This window comes from Capricornis sumatraensis, chromosome 15 (genome assembly GCF_032405125.1).
Source record: "Capricornis sumatraensis isolate serow.1 chromosome 15, serow.2, whole genome shotgun sequence".
Classification (NCBI taxonomy): domain Eukaryota; kingdom Metazoa; phylum Chordata; class Mammalia; order Artiodactyla; family Bovidae; genus Capricornis; species Capricornis sumatraensis.
In genome coordinates this window covers 74,014,806-74,033,080 of record NC_091083.1, presented here as the reverse complement: position 1 = coordinate 74,033,080, position 18,275 = coordinate 74,014,806, and the positions used below count along the sequence as shown (strand labels likewise).

Genomic DNA, 18,275 nt, shown 5'->3' with positions numbered 1-18,275 from the left:
CTTTTCCTGGACCAGGCATTGTACTGGTCTCTGGGAACTGAGGAGACAAGATAGAGTCTTTGCCTTATGGGGAAAGTGAAAGTTGTTCAGTCATTTCCGACTCTTTGCGACCCCATGGACTATACAATCCATGGAATTCTCCAGGCCAGAACACTGGTGTGCATAGCCTTTCCCTTTGCTAGGGGATCTTCCCAACCCAGGGATCAAACCCAGGTCTCCCACACTGCAGGCAGATTCTTTACCACCTGAGCCACAAGGGAAGCCCAAGAATGCTGGAGTGGGTAGCCTATCCCTTCTCCAGCAGATCTCGACCCAGGAATCAAACTGGGGTGTCCTGCATTGTAGGCAGATTCTTTACCAACTGAGCTCATAGAGCTTATTCTTAGAGATGGGCATATAAACTGACTAGTTCACTGTTTAGTAAAATGTCACAATACAGGCATCCTCAGAGCACTATCCAGTCCCATCACTTCATGGAAAATAGACGGGGAAACAATGAACACAGTGACAGACTTTATTTTCTTGGGCTCCAAAATCACTGCAGATGGTGACTGCAGCCATGAAATTAAAAGACGCTTGCTCCTTGGAAGAACAGCTATGACAATCCTAGACAGCATATTAAAAAGCAGAGACATTTCTTTTTTTTAATTTTTTTTACTTTATTTTACTTTACAATACTGTATTGGTTTTGCCATACATTGACATGAATCCACCACGGGTGTACATGCGTTCCCAAACATGAACCCCCCCTCCCACCTCCCTCCCCATAACATCTCTCTGGGTCATCACCATGCACCAGCCCCAAGCATGCTGTATCCAAGCAGAGACATTTCTTAATTGATGAAGGTCTGTCTAGTCAAAGCTATGGTTTTTCCAGTGGTCATATATGGATGTGAGAGTTGGCCATAAAGGAAACTGAGCACCAAAGAATTGATGTTTTTGAACTGTGGTGTTGGAGAAGACTCTTGAGAGTCCCTTGGACTGCAAGATCAAACCAGTCAATCCAAAAGGAAATCAGTCCTGAATATTCACTGAAAGGACTGATGCTAAAGCTGCAGCTTCAATACTTTGGCCACCTGATGTGAAGAACTGACTCACTGGAAAAGACCCTGATGCTGGGAAAGATTGAAGGCAGGAGGAGAAGGGGATGACAGAGGATGAGATAGTTGGATGGCATTACCAACTCGATGAACATGAGTTTGAGCAACCTCACAAAGAGTCAGACATGACTGAGCGACTGAACTGAAACGAAGTGCTATCAGAACCCGTGGAGGTGGCATGCATTGAGCCTCACCTGAGAGGTTGGATGGCCAATGGCTTTCTGGAAGACATGAAGTCTAAGTCAAAGCTGAAGAACTAGGAGGGAGCACAGAAGGAGATGAGACTGAAATTGTTAAGCAGGCATGGGGTTGGGGCAAGGGGCTCTTGTCAGGCTGAGGAGTTTGAATTTTACTCCAGGAGTAATGGGGAGCTACTGAAAAAAAATCAGGATTTTTTAAGCTGAATTCACATTTTAGATGCAACTCTTTGTCGTAGACCAGAGCATGGAAACCAGAGACAGGTAGGAATAGCAGGAACAGTAATTCAAGGAAAGTATGAAGCTGCCTGAACCAGGAGACTGGGCCCTGAGCCCAGATAAGCCCACACACATTCTTTCATATAGAGCCATAAATTCATCTCGTTCTCTTGAGCATGTAAACTTGAATATATATTTTAAGTTCAGTGACTTGAAATAATGCATGAATGGTCCTGAACTGAGAGTCAGAATGCCTAGGTTCAAGTCCTGTCTCTTTCATTAAGTATCTGGGTGACCTTGGGCCAGTTACTCCTCCACTCTGGGCCTCCCTTTTCATATTTATGCAATGAGAGTGAAGGCATTGGTTAAAGGGATCCAAAGAGTGCTCTGTCTGTGCAGGGCTGGGAGTCTCAGTAGGAACCAGTTGTCCAGGCCAGGTGGCTCCTCCATCCTACCCGTATCTCTACTAGGTTTCACTCTCTGGGGCTCCCACCCTGCTAGTTATGTCTCAAGCCTTAGCTACCATGACTGACCAGGGGCCCTTGTGTTCCTAAGTACTCAAGGAGGCCTAAAGCAAATTAACTGCACTTCCCATACAGATCTGAGTCTTAGAAGAAGCTTCCAATGTTGACTGCAGGGAAGTTTTAAGAACACCAACACCCAGGCCATCTTTCAGATTAATTACGTCAGAATCTCTGAAAGTGGGATCCAGGGATCAATATTTTCTAAGCTCTCCAGATGACTCTAATGTACTTTCAAGGTCTCAGGAGACCCATGGAGTCCCCAGCACTTGCCTTGCTTGTGCCCACAGACCCCTCCCCTCACCTTCAGAACTGACTGCTGGTGACGTCCGTTGCCTATGGAAGCATGTGGTGACCCCTCAAATCCACCCTGCTGTTGGAACACAGCCACATTAAAGTCAAGGGGCTTCTGCACATGATCTTGGATCTCAGAGTCTTCCTTCCTCCCCTTGCTATCACCCCCAGCCCAAATTCCCCCAGCTTCCCCCAGTTCCAAACCAGAAACCCTAAGCATGCCATCAAATGTTAACAGATGTTGGCTGGAGAGTTAGGTTTGTCTGTGAGTCCTAGAACCCCAGCCACCATCAGGGTCAGCTGAATATCAAGTTTGGGAAGGATGCTGGGGAAGAAGATGAGGAGACTTTGTGATGGAGAGAAGGAAGAGAATTGTGTTAATCCCAGTCCAATCCAGGCAGCCTGTTGTCATAATGAATAGAACAAGCCCAGTAGGGAAACCAGAAGGTATCTGGTTATTACAGCTCCATTAAGACTATTTAAGGCTACAAGGAACAGCTGTGAGGCATATGATACAGCCTAATGAAGAGCAAACATTTGTTCATCTTCCAGCTCTGGGCAGACACGCTGTGTGCGTGGCTTGTGTGGGGTGAGGCCAGTGGCCAGTGTTGCCATCTTTGTTAGTCGTCTGTGGGTGGTGTTGGGCGGGCAGCTTTGATGGAGTGTAACCATGGAGATGGATGTTTCAAATCACCCCCAGGTGCCCTCTGCTCTGCTCAGAGCCACCCAAGCAGAGACAGAGCCGACCTTCTGCTTCTACAACTTTTTTTTTTTTTTTTCTCCCTTCACTTGGTAAGAGTCACAAAACATCCCACTGTAAGTAACCTCTGGGTTCTGGTCCAGCTCTTCAATTTGCAAATGAGTGATTCTTGGGTAAGGACACAAGGAATTAGTGGCAGAAGCCCAAATCATGAAAGGGAATACCATGCCTGTTCTCCAGCTCTGGAAACTCATAATGACCAAAATAGAAAGACCTGATTCCACCTGCTTATTTCAGTCCACGTTCCATGAATTAAAATAAGGAGAAAGTGGGCCATTTCCAGAGGTATCCCAAACACATCATGTGGTTTCAGACTTGTAAGTTTTCCCTATTAAGAAAGGGCTCATGTGCAAGAGGCTATTAACTGAAACTTTTCCTTTGAGCTTATTTTTATTTTTCTGCTTGGTATTCTGTTTACAACATAGCAGATAGATATTTTCTATTTAATTGGAACCCTCCCCAATCAAAGGAGAAATTTTGAGGTGCTACCATAGAAAACTTATCTCAACTGAGAATCAAGACCTGGTTCTCAATTTGCCCCTGACACAATTGGTAGACTTGTGTGAGACTCTTCCATCTCTGGGCCCATTTTTCATCTTCTGTGAAATGTTTGATTACATATCATGGATTCCTGAAGCCTGATGATATATGCTTATGCTTCATTTGGCCAGAAACATTTATTGAGTACCTACTGAGTACCTTACGCTGAATAGAGTACTGGACATAGTTAGAAAGGTAAAAACAGTAAAGACCCTACTTTAAAGGAAGCACATGATCTTACCACACCATGTAATTATATAAAAGAACTCTAGTTAGCATGCTTTGAGAAAGGGCAGTCCAGGGTGAAAGCAGGTTTTGTTGTTTAGTTTTGCTTTTTGTCAGTTATTACTTCAAGAACAATCAGAAATTTTCTAAAAGCTGAGACACTGAGTTGAGGAAAAGTAGAAGGCTGGGTTGAGAAAAAGCATGCATGACAGAGCAAACCACACATTTAGGGGGCTCAGAAACATAAAGGGATGGAAATATTGCAAGTCACCTCTTACATGGGAAACAAAGATTCCTGTCTAGGAAACGAGAAAACTCAAAATGAAACTAGTCGGGGAGAAAAATAGGAAGTTTTCACAGTTTTCCTGAACAGAATTAACCAAAATAATAATAATAATAATAACTAACATGGCCTTTGCCAGTCCACCCCTTAATTCTAGCTGACCTCAAGTTTAGGGGAGAACTGTTGGGCACCTGAGACACCCTCCCCGAAGCTCACATGTGAAAATGGAGAAAATGTGTGGACAGGGCCAACAGGCTATAGCCTGGAATGGGATGCAGAGATCACAGAATCAGGGATGGGAGGAATAGAGGTATCCTAGAATGAGCTTTCCCAGCAAACTATAGGCCTCTTGGAGGTAAAGCCAGCATCTTGCTCTTTTCTCTTCTCTGAAACATCTGGAAAATAGTATAGTAATGCCAAATATTAATGTAATTGATTTGCAAAGTACTGGTGAAAACAATTTAAGGATAAGAATAGTTCCATCCAGGACTTCCCTGGTGGTCCAGTGGTTAAGAATCTGCCTGCCAGTGTAGGGGACACAGGTTCCATTCCTGATCCAGGAGGATCCCACACGGCACGAGGCAACTAAGCCTGTGCACTGAACTGCTAAGCCCGCTCTCTAGAGCCCACGAGCTGCACCTGCTGAGCTCACGCACCCTGGACCCCGTGCTCAGCCACATAAGAAGCCCGAGATGGCTGGATGGTATCACCGACTCAACAGACATGAGTTTGAGTAAACTCTGGGAGTTTGCGATGGTCAGGGAGGCCTGGTGTGCTGTGGTCCATGGGGTCGCAAAGAGTCAGACACGGCTGAGCAACTGAACTGAGCTGAACTGAACACCAGAAGTAGAGTAGACCTCACTCACCTCAGCTAGAGGTACCCAGCATGCAGCAACAGAGACCAGCATAGCCCCCCCCCCAAAAATTATTTTTTTTAAGAAAAGAATAGCTCCATTCAGAAAGTTAAAATGCAGTATTTCTTAAAGAAACCGACACAGAAAGACCCTTACATCCATGGGCTATCTCTGCAGGTGTATAGAGTGTCTTTAGGGTCAGTCTTCCCCAGGAATTTGCTGTTTCCATCTACCTTCCTGCCCAAAGCAGTGGTCCTTTTTTATTTATATGTATGATTTTATTTATTTATTTGTGTGTGACTCTGCTGGGTCTTCCTTGCTGTGTGGGCTTTGCTCTAGGTGTCGAGAGCAGGGGCTCCGCTTCATTGTCCTGCAGAGGCTTCTTATTGCTGTGGCTTCTTTTGCTGCAGAACCCAGGCTCTGGGGCACCTGGGCTTCAGCTGTTTTGGTTCCCAGGTTCTAGAGCACAAGCTCAGTAATTGTGGTACACAGGCTTAGTTTCTCTACGGCATATGGGATCTTCCCAGACCAGGAATCAAACCCATGTCTCCTGCATTGGCAGGCAGATTCTGTATGATCAAGCCGCCAGGGAAGTCCCTAAGACAGTGGTTCTTAAACTGTGCTATGTGTCAGAACCACCCGGAGTTAGTAAAGAACATTGAGACACTGGTTCATTGATGCAGAACAGGGTGCAGGCCTCTGCATTCTACCAAATTCTCTAGACTATCTGGATCCCTACCAAAGTGTGAGAACCACTGACCTAAAATTTGTCATTTAAAGGAAAATCGTGTCGCTTTTAATGGGGCCTTTTAAAGAGAGCTCTGTGACTCTCTATGCAGACACATGTTCAACTATTCTGCTTGTTCCAAGCTTCTGTCACAGACAAATACCCGCATCTTGCTGCCATCTGATTTTCAACTCAGCATCTCCTGCCGAACTCATAAATTACCGTCTACTTAGTGACACGGCACACAATAATATTTGCTCTCCTGATGCCACTCTGAGCAGACGTCATTAGTCATCCTCCCCTGCCTTCTCTGTCCACATTTGTAATCTCTGAGGTATGCTCTTTTCAGCAGAGGAGGAGGCATTTGTTGAAAGCATGGCCTCTGCCAGGGCCACTGCTAACTCAAAGAGCACCCTAGAGTGAAACAGCAAAAACTACACCTGTCTCAAGATACTTGACTTTATCACCTTCCGGAAAATGTTCATAATATGTACAGAAATCTCTCGTGCCTGCCAGATGCATGGTGTTCACTTAGGTGTGATGCTTTTGAGTTATGTGCAACCTGTACAACCATCCGTGGCGTCTCTTGCCATCCATCAGCTAACCATGGTCTTCAGTAAACATGGGTATTTATCAAACTCTTGGACCACAGTTGAGACCAGACCTTAGGCTTCCAATGACTGATGAAACTCCTTCTCACTCCCTGACTATGTGTCTTGCCTGTACCTAGGGTGACCAACTTGTCCCAGTTGGTTCAGGGTGGTCCCTGGTGTTTTTTTATTTTTACTTGTATTTATTTTTTTCCAAACTTTTTATTTTGTGTTGGAGTATAGCCAGTTAGCACCTTTGTGATAGTTTCAAGTGAACAGTGAAGGGACTCAGCCATCCATTTACATGTATCCATTCTCCCCCAAATGCTCCTGCCATCCAGGCTGCCACATAATGCTGAGCAGAGTCCCATGCCCTGTACAACAGAGCCTCATTGGTTATCCATTTTAAATATAGCAGTGTGCACGTGACCTCAGGATGGTCGCGGTTTGAAAAGTCCTGCATCCTGGGAACCCCTTTTGTCTGAGGCAAACCAGGAAGGATGTTCAGGGAGCCCCCTGTCTTTGATCTGGTGACAATAAACTGTATGTTTCTGCTCAGTAGGAAGCAGGAGAATGAATTCTGGGAGTGAGCCCAGGAGGCTAGATCGCTTATCCTTGGGGCAGAAGAGTCTGGACACCTGTCATGTGCCAGCTGCCTGTGAGCACTATCTCTGGTCGTCACTAATCATCGTAAAACTCCAGGGGTGTATTTTTCTAACTTATTAATACTACAATATTTATTGGGGGGATGCAGTGTGTACAGCTCTATGAGTTTAAACAAATGCATGGAGTCATATAAACACCCAATCAGGATACAGAAGAGTTCCATCAGCGAAAGATTCCCGTGCTGCCCCTGTGAGGTCAAGTCCTCCCCTCAGCCCCTCGCCTGAAGGTTTCATTATTGACTTAATTGTCAGAAAAGTTCTTTGAGACTTGGAGTGGTGAAATGATTGGCAGTAGAACTATCCAAACACTCTAGTCTGTCTGCCTTTTGCGAAGCTCTGCCTTTCCCTGTCTCATACGCATAGCAAGAGATTTTTTTTTTCACACTATACGTGAATGAAAGACCCAGGTAAGATGGCTCCTCCTTGTTGAAGACTGTCCAGGGTCTTCCCTGCATCAGGAGAGTGGAATCATGGGGAAAGTCATGGGAGCTCCTGCCCGGGGAAATGCTGGCAGGGTGGGCTCATCTTGGAGGAAGCAAGTCCTCAGCTGTGCCCTGGAGTGCCAGCCAGGAACCGCCTGGTCAGCAGTGCCTGGGCCTGGTTTTGCTGCATCCCAGTGCATATCATATCCAGTTATCTCCAGGGATACAGCCAGGCTGAAGGCAGTAAGGAGGGCATCGTAGCTGTAACAGAATCTGCTAAGGTCAGTGGATGAACAGGTGAGAGAAATGGAACAGGGCGCTCTCAGCTGTGGATCGGAGGTGAGCTGCTCTTGGAAGCCCTGTGTCCTGATGTCTCACTGTTAGGGGCCTAACTCAAGGAGGCTTGAGCAGAGTGTCCAAAGAAGGGTGGTAAGTTTCAGAAAAGACTTTGATATTTCAATAGGACCAAACCAATAGATAGGAAGAGGAATCAGCCAGGCAAGCATGAGGGCAAATTCTCAGTTCTAACAGGAAATTGAAGTGTGACTGGGGGAGACCATGGTAGCTTGCAGAGTGCTGTGATTCAGCGGAGCGGGGCAGTAGAAGCCTGCGACATGTGGTCAGGGGATCCGAGCTCCCACTGGCTCCAGAGGACCTCAGCTCCATGACTGGGAGGGATGGTGGGTGGGTGGGTGGAATGCAACCGAAAGAAGAGTTGATCTGGGACAGGTAAAAGGTGACAGTCTTATCCTGCATTCTATGAAGCCTGTCAAGGATAAAGGGAGGGTTCAAGAGGCAAGTGCTGTTAGCCACTTGTCATGATGCTGGTACTGGTTAGCCTCCCTATTAAAAAAAAAAAAAATGTCCAAAGCATCCCCGTTGACTTAGAATATCTCGTATCTTTGGCTGTGGTCCACAAGACCTCAACTGAGCAACACACCATCCGCATGACATGTCGCTTACATTCTCTCAACTCTGGAGAGCCTCCCTTCAAGTTCCAGAACCCACCAACCTCATTCCATCTCAGGGCCACTGTACCCACTGTCATTCTGGAACATTCTTCCCCCAGCCCTTGTCATGGCTGGCTTCTGCTTATCATCTATTTTTCAGCTCAACTGTGAGACCTACTGGAGTTGAACAGTCTAGACTTAGGAACTGTGGGACATCTCAGGAAGAGGATGTCAAAAAGGACTTTTAGGACGCGGGCTGTGTTAGGCAGTGTGGGGCTTTGTTCTATTGGGCACCATCAGGAAGCGGTAGGATTGGGTACCTTAGTCAGTCTTATTAGAAGGGGCACAAGCTCGAGGCTAAAGCTGCAATCGGCATGAGGAGCAGCAGTCACTCAAAAGAGCCAGGATAGGGGTGGGTTTTGGCTTGGACAATATTCCTGCCTTTGTTTGTTTATGTTAGAATAGGCTTCCTTGGTAGCTCAGATGGTAAAGAATCCACCTGTAGTACTGAAGACCTTGGTTCAATCCCCGAGTCAGGAAGATCCCCTGGAGAAGGGAACGGCTACCCACTCCAGTATTCTTGCCTGGAAAATTCCATGGAGACGAGCCTGTTGGGCTACAATCCATGAGGTCAGAAAGAGTCGGACACAACTGAGCAACTAAGCCTAACTACAGAGTGGTCGTGTGTTTGCCTTGCTCCGTCTGGGTCTCAGAGTTGCCTTGTCTGATGTTGGCATTCAGGGAAATTATGTTCAGCAGGAAAGCACCAAGGTTCAGCTGGGAGTGCCCGACCAGCTCCCAGAAGTCAGGGGCTGTGCTTTTCCTTCTCAAATGTCACTTTTTCAGAGTCCTGCCCAGTTCAGCCAGCCTAATTGGTCCCTTATCCTGAGTCGCTGTCTATCCCAGGACTTTGTTTGCTGCCTTTGTGGCACTTGTCATAAGGAAGAATATCTTGTTTATTGTTTGCACCTTCATGCAACTAGGACAAAAAGCCCCTGAGATCTCGTCTGCCACGTCCATTTGTATTATTTCTAGGACCTAGCACAGTCCTGGCACTCAGAAAGAAAGGAAAGAAGAAGGGGTAAAGGGAAGATGAGCTCACCTGATATGTATTCTTGGGTCAGTCATTTCCTGTTTCCGGACTTCACCCATGCTGATCTGAGTCTGCCGTTCGAGCATGCAATGGTTGCTACAGCTCAGACCTCCAGAGAGGCAGGCATCCCCAAATGTACCTTGTAGGACTGAAAAAAACCTGACCGCCTGAGAAAAGCAACACGAGGGGAGTTGGAAGCATTTCCACGCTCAGGGAAAAGTGTAAAAATAGAGCTCAACACTCTCAGGAGAAGTGAGTGAGAAAAGGAAAGTGGAGGTTGATAATGGATGAATATAATGAGATGGCAATTTTGGTTTCAAAAGAATGTGATTAGCTCCTAATGACTGCCACCATTCCCTGGTCAATCTACTGTAACTAGCCACTAATGCAAAAATAATGCCCCTCAGCTGGCTCACTTTGAAGATGGAGAGGAGTCTCCCTTTCATACTTTCACCCCCTCATGTTTTTTCCCTTCCTAAGAGTATCCCCTATTAGATTGTAGCTCCCTAAAAATGGAAATGGATGTGTGATCAAAGTCTGCAATTTAAGGAGTCATAACCATTCCCTCCTGGACAGCTCCGTGGTGTTTCCTCTCTGCCTTTGTCAACATCACCCCAGCCCCCGGGCCCACCCATTCTCCTTCATCCCCCACCAGGGGAACACAGAGGCGCCCAGAGCTGTGCCAGCAGTCAGTGTGGTCTCTACGGAGAAGTGCCACTCAGCACAACTCATCAGGACCATTTAGGGTTTTTCAGAGGAGATCACCACACTGAGTTTATCCTGAAGATCACGGCCTGGATAAGGGCTGCCAAACTATGCCATCCTGGGCCCCAGGTGGACAGGGACATTCATTAAGCTCTGCAGTGTCGCAGTGCAGAGGGAGCATGCGAGAGCCCCATGGATCAGGGCAAAGGCAAAGTACATGGAAACAGGGTAAATGAAAAGCCCCAGTGGGTCTGTCCAAAAGTGAAGCAAAAAGCTTTTGTGTGTAGTGAGCTCTCCGTCACTGAGGGCATCCAAATAGCAGATGTGAGGGATCATTTTATCAGCTGCCTGGAAGCCCAGACAGGAGCACAGATAACTTATTTTAAAGGTCACCTCCAGTTCTCGGATTCCAGGACCTTTGCCTTCTGTCTGCACAGCATCCACCTCACCCACTATTTTTTTTTTCATCTATCCGTCCATTCATTTATTCAAAGGGGTTGATTCAAGCGCATATGAAATACAAAGTCAGCATTGGTTTATGAAGATACCATCGTGAATAAGATGCTACCACTTACCTAGAGTAAGTTACCTAGAGAAGACATTCAAATCATCAGATGTAAACAGTCCGTATAATAACAGAAGTAACTGACTAGCTGGGACGCAGTGGCATGGTGGGAAGGTAAGCGAGGAAGGTTTCACAAAAGAGAAGGCACTTGAACCGGGTTCGGAAGGATATGTAAGAGTTTTCCCAGGCAGACTCTGGTGGGAGAAAATTTCAAGCAGACGGAGCAGCATGTCTCTAGTCCGTCTCGGAAGTTTGTAACACCTGGAATTGTCTGTGGCATTGTGTTTAGTTGCTAATCATTGATATATTGATTTAAGGGTAAGCAGTGAGATTGGAGGGGCAGACGGGGTGAAATCATTAAGGACCTTGTATTTAAGAGTTTGGAATTTATCCTGAAGACAGTGACGGGGGAATACCTGGGTCCTATCCACAGTTTAGGAAGATTTCTCTGATTATACAGGAGAGTGGATTGGAAGAGGCAACACCAAGGCCGGAGGAGGCTTGCGGGGAAGTGTTTCTCCAGGTAAATTCACTATTTGCAGGGATCATGGCCGCACATTAGAATCCCTCGGGGAGTTTTAAATACTACGGACGTCTGTGTCCCTTAGACGCTGATTTAGTGGTCTGGGGTAGGGCCACAGCTTTGGGAGTTTTAAAGCTTCCACAGACAATTCTAATGTTCAGCCATGACGAAACCTTAAGCTAACTGTAACCTGAGCCCTGGCACATAATAGGTGGCCAGCAGATTTTTATTTTTCAAAAAAAAAAACAGAAGTATGAAAACATTCACAGGGTGCTCTTCTTGGTTTCACACCACTTTGGGTGGATGTAATTAATTAGATAAACATCAGGAAGTTCATTGCTATGACTGAGACCAACACACACCACCCCTACAAAGATCCAGGAATATAGTGGCCTGGCAAGTTGCCTGAAAGAGCTGGGGTGAGAGGATAAGGCCAAGGGCTGGAATCTGGCTTCTGAGAGTTCCATGCAAAAGCAGGAACCATCTGCGTTCTACAGATGGCCTGTGCTGGTGATGACAGGGATGCAGGGTGCTGGTCAGTTACAATGAGGAGTAAGCAGAGGACGAAGAGGAGGAAAAGGAGATGCCAGTCCTCCCTCCACTTGCAGAATGAGCACTCTCATCTCCCTAGCACTTTTCTCACAGGCAGATTTAGCGTAGAGCCTCGTGCCTGTTTGCTTCTCTAGGGTACAAGTCGAAGGGTTTCGGACACCCAGAGAACTACATTCTGTTCAAGTAATAGCTGGGAAGGTGCCCTGTTATCCCAGTCTAAAACCCTGCGCAAAACTAAGTTGGAGAACATGGCTTAGCCCAGGCAAGCACCTCTCACCCCATCTCCATTCACTCTGGAATGGCTTGGTAACAGAAAGGACACCCATTCTATCTACCCAACCACCGCCTAGCTGAGGAACATGATCATGCTTCTAGAATAAAGCTCAGTAAACTACAGCCACAGGCTGAATCCAGCCCAGAACTTGTGTTTGTAAATCAGGTTTTAGTGGAACACAGCCACGCCCGTGTGTTTGCATTGTGCCTATGACTGCGCTCACTTTCACTCCACTACACCGCAGTTGAGTTTGAGTCATTGGAACAGAGACTCCCTGACTTACCAGTCCCATACCACCTATTATCTGACCCACTATAGAAAAAGCTTGCCAACTCCTCCTCTATGAAAAGACTCACCTAGGCTGGCTTGAAATCAACATAGGAGACTGGAAGCCGAAAAGGGGGCATCCTGAATGGTCTGGGCTTGGAAGAGATAGTGGTCCTGCCTGCCTGTAAAACATCGCCTGCTGAATGGCTGAGTTTCTGACCAATCGGGTCACAGATTCCTCCCTGCTCAGAATGTAGACCCGGTAAGAAATAGGCGGGCACAGTCAATGCTGGGCTATTCAGACGCTGGGAGCTCCTCTCCCCTGCCCTGCTGACAGGCAGCTGTGTGGCCTAAGAGGTGAGAAGTCCAGTCTCAGAAGCAATGCGGGGGCCAACTGAGCGGGACAGCTAGCTTGTCCTTCCAGAGGCAGGAGAAGGGCAGTATTCAAGAGGTGGTCTGACATTCACGCTTCTGAAGCCACTCCCGCTCCCTGAAACGCCCCTCTTTCTTCTCTGTGAAATAAGTGGCTGCTCCCCTCTCAGTGTTTCCATGATACTTGGCTGGTAACTCTGTTAAATCACTTCACACGGTTCTTTGCTTGTCTGTCTTCTCTCTTCCTCTTTTTAACTAATTAATGTATTTATTTTTGCTTGCACTGGGTCTTCATTGCTGCACGAGGGTTTTCTCTAGTTGCGACAAGCAGGGGCTACTTTCTAGTTGTGGTGCTCGAGCTCCTCATTGCCGTGGCATCTCTTGGTACAGGGCACACGCTCTAGAGCACAGGCTCAGTAGTTGATATACAGGCTTAGTTGCCCTGTGGCATGTGGAATCTTCCCAGACCAGGGATGAAACCCATGTCCCTTACATTGGCCGGGAGATTCTTAACCACTGGGCCACCAGGGATGTCCCTATTTTCTCTTAAAGCGATGAGTCTCATCTCTTCCTTCCTTCTCACTCTGACCTTCTGTATCCACCTTCCTAGTCAGCATCTCAGCTTGGATGTTGACTAATCATCTCAAACTTGGCTGCTGCTGCCACTGTTCTTATTATTTCGAACATGTTCAGAGGCGAGTGCTAGGCATGGTTCTAAGTACTTTATATACCCAGAACACAACACTTAATTCCTGCTTCCCCAAACCCATTTCTCCCCCATCTGTTTCTCCTCCATTTCAGTAAAAGATGTGACTCTCCACTCAGTTCTGCCAACCCACAGCCTGTAAGTCAGCCTTCACCTGTCTCTCTCCATCATAACCCATGTCTGAAGTCGACGTGTTGGTGCCCTGCCTGCCTCCCTTCCACTCACTGGTCCCATGTATGCCTATCCAGTGCCCGCCTCCTGTGTCTCTTTGCCTGAGGACTTCCTCAAGACAAAAAGCATGTGCACACCTTGCCTACTGAGCATGACAGAAGTGCCAAGGGATTTCCTAAGGGCTGACCTCAACAGTGACCTATGGGAACCAGTGGGTGAACACCCCAACCTCCTCCTCCCTCTGGGAGGACAACTCTGAGGCATGAGATGGGCCCCGGAGATTAAGCCCAGTTGCAGTGGTTACTTGTTCGTGGATCTACCCTCTGTTGACTTCCTTCCCTCGATTATCTGACTCTTCCCCCAGCCGCCCCACTGTGTTCCTTAGGCTTACCTCCCAAATAAATCTCATACTAGAATCCTTGTTTCTTAGTGTGCCTCTGGGCGGAAACCAAAACCTGCAATATCCAACTGAACATCCTAAAATTCATCCCTCTCACTGCATCCACTGCTCATCACCTTGGTCCAGGGTGCCGTCATCTCTTGCCTGCACTATTGCAAAACCTTCCTAACTGATCTCCCTGGTTCCTCCCTGGGCCTCCTAGAGTCTGCGTTCCACACACGAGCCAGAATACGCTTTACAAAACAGATAGCAGATCAGCTAACTGCCCTGCTCAAAACCCTCCAGCGGTTTCTCGTCACACCCAGAATAACACTCAGCTTGTTACCAGCGACCACAATGCCTCATAGAGCCTGAACTCTTCCCGCCTCTCCAGATGGCTTTCGTCACTGCATTCTCCACCTCATCCTTGACTGCGGTTACCACCTTTGAATCCGCTGTTCTCTCTGCCTGGACCACTCCCCACTTCTCTAGTCATGACTGCCTTTTTCAGATCAGGAAGGAATTAGTTTAAATGTCACCTTCTCAGAGGAGCCATTCCAGATTGTGCAATCTGAAATAATTCTCATTCCCCCATCACTGAACCTCTACCCTGCTTTATTTTCTTTATAGCAGTTCTACTATTTAAAATTATATATGTTTTCTTGTTCCTTTGCTACGTCTCCCAATCAACTGGAAGCTCAAAAGAGGCTCTGTTTCTTTGTATTCTGAGTACCCAGAATAGCACCCAACGCATATTAGGGATTCAGATACTCATCAAGTGAATGAATAAGCAAATAACTCTCCTTCTGGACCAGATTTGATCTCATCTCACACACAAAAGATATCAATAACATTTGAGTCAGTGAACAGGTAAATAAGTCAGAGGGGCCAAGTCTGTATTTTTCCCCAGGCCCCATCCAAGAACATACAGGCTTTTACATTGCATGACCCATCACAGTGGGTCCCCCCATTGCCTCACCTATACCCAGATAAGGCTCCTACCTCAAGCCATTCTAATCACTCTGTCATTTCTTTTTAGGCCTTACCAGAGGGACAGACAGCTTCGTGGGACACAGCCAAAGAGGATGAAAACCGCAACAAGAATCGATACGGCAACATCATATCCTGTAGGTGACCTTCTGGGAGGACTGCAGGCTTTGGGGACTTAGACTTAAGGAGGCCATCACTCTTATTTACCTGGAATTTGTTATCAGATAGTCCTTGATGTTTCCAACTTTGGGTCCTCATGCTAGGCATGGAGCCCTGACTCAGACTCCCTGTCATCCCTGGGCTGGATGGCTGATCTCAGCCAGAGGCGCTGGGCAGGGAACTGGCTCCAGGCACAGTCAATTCAGGAAACCTCTCAGGCTTGGGTCTCGTCTGGTGTTATCCACTCAAGAATTCTTCAGGTCCAGGAGGAAGCCCAGACGCAAGGGTGTTCCTAGCAGGCCCCCACTGTGCAGAATTCCAACATGGCAGCAACGCTGGGTGGAGAGCAAGGTCTACCCATGAGGGATGGGCTGAGAACCCCTCGGTGAGAGATACTGCTACTCCAGGAAGGTAGAGTCCCAAGCAAGGACTGATGCTTAGAAGGAAACTCTGAGCCTAAGCCTGAGGGTTTGGGAAGCAGCTAGCTCAGGATTCAGAGGAGTCCAGGGATACCCTGTTCACACAAGAGGCAGAGCTTAGGGCGTCATGACCCCCTCCAGACCCCACTGCTGCTGGGGACAGAGCTCGGTAGTAACGTGAATACCTGCCGCTCAGGGTCTATGTCGGTGTGGGCCTTGCGTGACACTGAGCCTTCAGGAAGGAAGCTGGTTTTGTGTGGACCTGGAGGAGGCCTGAAAGGACATTGCCTTCTGCTCAGCAGTGAGCTCTAGCATCCCTGGAGGCACCCCGTCGTAATGCGTGATTTGATGAGGACAGTGGCACAGAGTAGCGCAAACCCACAGAGTAGCTGAAGCCCTGAGCTTCTCTCCCAGCTATGGGGCCTTGGGCTGGTTACCTGACCTCTCTAAGCTTCAGCTTTCTTGCCTTTAAAATGAGGAGAAGAATAAAGATAGGATACATAAAACTCTTGGCACAGTACCTGGCACCTTTACTCCTAGCCATAGAATTACTCTCTCAGCATCACTGATGAGCAGTGTGGATACACCAGCCCTTCTTATCGTAAGCAGAATGCACTGAATACCCACGTGGGGATGTGGAATAGGCTGGGTTGGGGCAGGGAGGCATGATCAGATGTCCATTTTGGAAAGATCACCAGGGCAGCACTTTGGGAGGGTAAGTGAGATTGGGGGAGGCTGGAGGCAGAGAGACCAGTGAGGAGGCTACTGCAATGGTCCTAGCAAGGGACAGTGAGGCCTTAACAGGCTCAGTGACAGTACTTGGATGGGACCCTGCTTGATATTCAGTGCTGGGAGGAGAAGGAGAGACAGGTATGATCAGTGCTATCCACAGCCTTCTACACAACAGAATACAAAATGCGGAGCATATACTGTGGTTAAAACAGGAGTCTACAGCAGCCCCTCGCCTATGGCGCAGCCTACTTGGACCTTCTGACATCTCATCAGTTGGGTAACAACCATCCCTTGGTCTCCATTCTCAGAGTAACCCAGTTCAGCCAAAAAAAAAAAAAAAAAAAATCCTGAATAACAAGTTATTTCTAGTACAGTTCAGTGTTTTGTTGTCTTTGACTGTCTAGACATTGCCTAAGAAAAAGCTTGGAGGAAGAAAGCATAAGATACAGGCAGCTTGTGAAGGAAGAAAGAGGCAGAAGTTTTAGCTTAGCTATTTCCTGTGCTGATTCAGAAATCGACTGTGAATGGGAGGGCTAATCAGAAAAGCATTTATAATTTGTCTCTTGGAAGAGAGTAAGGCAGACAGCAAGATTTCCTGCAAATGAAGTGTTGGAAAGAGACGTTCAAGTGCTCAGGAAATGTGTATTAAGACCTAAGATGTGTGGTTCTCCTCCGAGCCAGGCCCTCTGCTGCCAGGGAGCTCATTCTGGGCCCAGGTTCTGCTGGCTCCGACCATTCTGTGCTCTAGAGCCGTGCATACTGTGCCTTAAAATATCTGGTCATTTGTCCATCCCTCCTACTAGATGGTGAGTTCAGATGGAGTCCACTAAATTATAGGCTGGAAGACTTTGGGTGCTCACTCTCAGCCTCAGTCTTCTCTCTGTAAAATGGGTATAATGATGAAACATTATAGTGGAAAATAACGATAGAAAAAATTAATGGCTAGAGCACAGTAAAGAGACCCTGCCTCCCTGAGAGACAAGGGTATCCAGGTTAGGCCAGGTTTGTGGTTCAAAGCCTCAGGGGCCAAGGATGGGAAGTTTTGTATCTTTCCGGACCTGCCGGTGTTCACCCTCTGTGCTCAGCATGTTTGCCCGAGCCATCATCTGCTGTCATTTGGCCTCGGCCTTCCTTCTTCCTGGTGGTTCCACATCTACTTTGGCCCCCGACTTTATACCTGTCTCTAACAGAAGCCGGAGGGACCTCCTCAAAATGCGAGTCAGCTCATGTCCTTGTCCTACAGAAAACCCTTCAAATGGCTCCCTTCAGTATTGAGCCCTGCTTATCCAAAGGCCTCAGCCCTCTCTCTGTCTCATTTCTCACTCTCACTGTGGTGTTCTCTCCACCGCAGTCTCCTCAGTTAAGCCCCACTGTCCTTTAGTCAGAACCTTGAACTGTCCACACTCATCCATGACACAGGGCCTTTGCACATTCTCTTTGCTCTATCAGCATGCCCTTCTTGCCTCTCTTTGCTAAGTTCTCCTTATTCTTTAGATCTTCGCTTAGGTATCACTTCCTCGGGGAATTCTTCTGACTGTTATAATTCAGTCAAAACCCCATTATTCACTCCAAGAACACAATGCATGTCTTCTCCTTAATTCTCCGTGCCGCTGTGACTTGAGAGCACGTGGATGGCCGTCTGTTGGCTGCCTGGTCTCCTCACTGGAACAGATGTCCTGGAATAGCAGGGCCAGAGCCATCTTGCACTTCTGTGGCCCCACACCTGACTTATGGCTGGTGCTCGGTAGACAGGACTGAATGTTGTAGCTCATAGACTCCCTAAAAGACGCTGAAGGGCTTGAGCCATGGGTCTCTCCCTTCTGGCTCCCCCATCCCCCGCTCAAAATAGAGAACACCCAGAAAGGATGGATGGAGGAGGGCTGGGTCCGGATGACTCTAGAAGCAGTGATATTCCAGCAAGGAAGACATAGTGAGCCTATGTGAAGAGAGTGGAGAGATGGGAGAAGGGAAGGAGAGAGCACATTCATGTGCCCTCCAGGATCTCACGTCTGAGAAGGCAG

General features: G+C 47.5%; 1 protein-coding gene across 1 annotated transcript in view; it reads left to right on the top strand.

The window, feature by feature from the left end:
• The window catches only part of PTPRT (protein tyrosine phosphatase receptor type T), an 815,678-nt gene that overhangs the window by 734,741 nt on the left and 62,662 nt on the right, over nt 1-18,275 (top strand). The window contains exon 18 of the mRNA XM_068986822.1: nt 14,994-15,081. Within this exon, the coding sequence (XP_068842923.1) occupies nt 14,994-15,081 (88 nt within the window). The remainder of the gene's footprint in view (nt 1-14,993; nt 15,082-18,275) is intronic.